Genomic DNA, 4,030 nt, shown 5'->3' on the forward strand with positions numbered 1-4,030 from the left:
CAACAACGCGACAGTGTGAGGCCGGTATCCGATTAGAAAATTTTGAATTTTGAATTTTTAAAAAACAACGATAACACTTTATCAATTAATATAGAGTTATCTATTTTCAAAAATTGGTTCGAAGTTGCAGTTTGCAGAGCGAGAGCATAACAATTGCAGTTTCAAGACATAACACGAGTTGCGCGAGAGTGAGTAGTGTTTTTAAATCCATATTTCCTCAGAAAATTACTTCAAATCAAAACAAAATGTCGAGATTTATCTGAGTCCCGAAGTACGATTGGAAATTACATTCCGATCTCGTTTTGATTCGACTTTTTAAACAAAGTCCATTTTTAATTTCAGTTTACTTAAATTTCCGCCTCCCTAAGACTTGCAGCCTTAGATTTATATAACATCGCTAGATAATGATAAGTTTGACTATTGATCTCTAAGGGTTCAATATCTTTAAAACTACAACTGATTACGTACACTTGCGGATTGTCCATACCAAGTCACCTTGACCAACTCAACTTTAAACAACCTTCCAATTTTTCTGTTATTTTTCTATAAGGCCCATGTGAAGATTTGGAAATAGATTTCCAAAATTCCACACAATTTTTTTGGGGAAACTCTAATGAGAAAAGGAATGTACATTGGCTCAGGTGGAATCTTATTTGCAGGTCTACATGTCAAGGGGGCTTAGGTGTTAAGGATATTCATGATATATGGCCCTCAGGTGTAAATGAAAGTGGCGGTTCTTGTATGAAAATGAAGATGTTTGGACTGAATTGCTGAGATCAAGGTATGGCAACATTGAAAAAATAATTTTGGAAGGAAATTTGGTCAAAGGTAGAAGAACATGGTCGATTTGGTGGCAAGACCTAGTCAGATTATGCAACAGGGCAACTAAGGATGCTATAAGTTTTATAGGAAATGTCATTTGTAGGTTAGGAGATGGAAAAAGCATCCCTTTTTGGTCAGCAACATGGTGTGGAGGGGAGGCCTTAAAACATAACTACCCTAATTTGTATTCTAGAAGAGTGAACTATTGAGCAAATGGGCTATTGGATAAATGCAGTTGGGGTATGGAATCAGTTCGAGCAAGGTGAGGATTGGTCAATTGCTATCTTGACTTGCTTGTTACAATTTCTAGACCTATTGGTGGATCAGGTGCCAAAAGAAGGTGTATAAGACTGTTTTGAGTGGAATGAAGATAGCAGAAAAAGTTCTCTGTTAGCTCTTGTTACAGATCTTTAGATCTTGATAGAAACCAGGAAAATATAGATGAGGAACGTGTAAAAGCTTTCAGGAGTCTTTGGAGAGTTCAAGTAACAAACAAAGTCAAAATTTTCGGATGGAGGATGTTTTATATCGTCTACCAACTAAAGATCAACAATGCAGAAGAGGAATTTTAGAGACTGATAATGAATCCATATGTGTTTTATGCTTCCAGCAGGATGAAGATCTAAATCACTTGTTCTTCAACTACCATATAGTTTAAAAGGTCTAGGTCGAGGTTGAGAATTAGGTTGATCCTCCAATTCATAAGGAAGGTCCTTCATGGAGAAGTTTCAATATCAGCAGAAGGAATTTGAAAAAGAAGACCAGGGAGGATAAGAAAGGTAGTATTTTTAAGTTGACAACAACTTGGTAGTATTTTAGAGTATTTTGGTCTATAAAAAAAGGTGTGAAATTGGAAAGTAATAGGAGATATTTCAAACCCCAGTTGTAATTTTTGCGAATTATTACCTCCTTTAAGTTGCTTTGCTTTATTGGAATTTCTCTTTGTAATATTTTCTCTCTCTTGGATTCTGGTTGTATATGACCATGTTGATAATGTATCAATTGTGGATAGTGTGAATAATAATCCTATATTGGTTGAAAATGTGGAAATTTGAGAATTTATAAGTGAGAGAACCCACCCACCTATCATCTTAAGGTTTTGGATGAATATGTGGTGTGTCTCTCACAAAGGTTTTGTTCGAAAAAGAAAAAAGAAGTCCCACGATATTCAATGTTTCATAGTGAAAAACTCTCCCAACAAATGTATAAAGGAAAGAAATAGATCAAACCTTAATCAATCATGCTTATAAAAAAAACTTAATCTAATAAAAATATTTTTAGTAGAATTATAGTTTTATGGTGTAAAATATAAATCATGATGAATTACAATCTCTTATTTTTCGACGAAAAAGGATATAATATAAGCTTTTCTAGGGACATATTATATGATCTAACAGGCACATATATCAACAATATATTAAATGAAACACAATATTTTCTTACTATTATAAATTTCAAACATACTAGTACATCCTTGTACCGATCCGTCTGGTCATACAATACTAGGATACTTCCATAGTTCTAATTAGTTTTATTTAAAATATATGATCTGGTTCTTGCACCTCTCAAAACATGTAGTCCTCAAATCCATATCTAACATGAAAGTGAAATGAAGATGAAAATCCTCAAATTATTGAATGAGAGATGAGTGCACAACCATATTTAACATCTAAAATTGTCCACGGTATGATTTGGTACCCAAGCAGCAGCTTTATTGCCGATGAAATGACACACAGGGATGGTTCCAGGAGTAACTTGGAGTGCTTCATAAAGCAACTCGGGATTCATACCTCTAGTGTCGTGGTGGCAGACTGTCAAAGCGTTAGTTTTAGTTCCGTCCGAGGCCACTAATGAGACCATATATGCGGTAGTTTTACTCACTTGGTGGCAATTGAATACTACATTTTCAAAATTCAATCTATGACACATCACAGCATTTTCTCCAACCTTTTTCACTTCTTCCACAGCATATTGGTCTTGATTTTGGGCAAAGTTACTTGAAATTGCCTTAATCTTTGTTGTTCCAAAATGTGAAATCACCTCGTCAATCATGGATTTCAAGGATGATACACAATGTTTGTGTTCTGCTATAGCTGTTGGACTATAACAAAAGTCCTCGAGACTTTGTTCATCTTTATTTGCCAGCCATATGGAATCTGTGACACCTTGTCTTGATTTTCTGAATGGTCGAATTATATTTCCTACCGGATGACTGTTACCCAAGACAAACTTTTTCCCAGGATGAAGGTCGTGTTCGAAAAATAGCGTCGAGTATTGGTTCAATTCTTCGATTTTGATGGGTAGACCATTAGTTTTTCCATCTGCCACATTAAATACCAAAATGATTAGTTCTTAAATCATGATATATAGTTTTATCATGAGGCACTAATTCAAATAAGATAACTCTGAGCATTAGGATTAAATTTAATGATGAAGATAAGTGGAAATATATAATTTAAATTACTAACTAGGAATCAATAGATCAGAGAAGGTCTTTGGCAATGGAGTGTTTGGCCAAATAGATTGCCAATAATCTTCTCCAGGTGATGTTGCAGTGATTCCGACGAAAGCCAACTGCAAATAATATTCACTGAGTTATTAAAATAAAAACCATGCATACGCAACATCCTGCAGATTACAAAATATTTAGCTTACACAAAAGAGAGATAAAACAGTGAGATGTGCAAACTCCATTGGAGTGGCTATGAAGAAATGATAACTGTGTAAGAATTAGTGAGTGTATTTGAAAGTGTTACAGAATCACCTTTATATAGACTACATGCATAACTAGTTGATTATTCATTCCTCCAAGTGGATGTCATGCTTTTAGCACTTGGCTTCCATGCAGATCATCTCGAAAATATTTTCTACCCTTCCATAGGGAATCCATGCATGCACCTCAAAATCTGTACTATTAAAAATTTGGCGCACATGACACTCATGGCGAATTACAATTGTTATATCTCCAAAGCTTAAATTTTTGGTGCAAATAGCGTTTTTGTTTTTTTATTTTTTTTTAATTAACGTTTTTTTCTAAATGTATTTATTCTCTTGGTTGAATTGTTCAATTGATAGGAAATATTTGGCGCACATGGCACTCATGGTAAATTGCAACACTTACATCTCCAAAGTATAAATTTTTGGTGCAATTGACATTTGAAAAATGATACATGTGATTTTAAAATATTTATTTTTATGAGAAGAAGTG

At 34.3% G+C, this 4,030-nt stretch overlaps 1 protein-coding gene across 1 annotated transcript; it reads right to left on the bottom strand.

Moving 5' to 3' along the window:
- Positions 1 to 2,239: 2,239 nt before the first annotated feature.
- On the bottom strand, positions 2,240 to 3,585 carry LOC127118398 (embryonic abundant protein VF30.1). The gene is made up of 3 exons (XM_051048587.1): positions 3,478 to 3,585; positions 3,291 to 3,396; positions 2,240 to 3,143 (listed from the first exon to the last, which is right to left on the bottom strand). Exons 1-3 carry the CDS (start codon positions 3,514 to 3,516, stop codon positions 2,485 to 2,487), a joined length of 804 nt encoding a protein of 267 aa, XP_050904544.1. The 5' UTR covers positions 3,517 to 3,585; the 3' UTR covers positions 2,240 to 2,484.
- Positions 3,586 to 4,030: the final 445 nt, after the last annotated feature.

Source organism: Lathyrus oleraceus, chromosome 2 (assembly GCF_024323335.1).
Source record: "Lathyrus oleraceus cultivar Zhongwan6 chromosome 2, CAAS_Psat_ZW6_1.0, whole genome shotgun sequence".
NCBI lineage: Eukaryota > Viridiplantae > Streptophyta > Magnoliopsida > Fabales > Fabaceae > Lathyrus > Lathyrus oleraceus.

Bases quoted from the DNA above. Each gene is read 5' to 3' on its own strand.
- LOC127118398 (XM_051048587.1), bottom strand. From the start codon at position 3,516: ATGGAGTTTGCACATCTCACTGTTTTATCTCTCTTTTGT. The intron at 3,397-3,477 runs GTAAGCTAAATA...TATTATTTGCAG, and splicing joins CTGTTTTATCTCTCTTTTGT to TTGGCTTTCGTCGGAATCAC. The intron at 3,144-3,290 runs GTTAGTAATTTA...TTAATGTGGCAG, and splicing joins CTCTGATCTATTGATTCCTA to ATGGAAAAACTAATGGTCTA.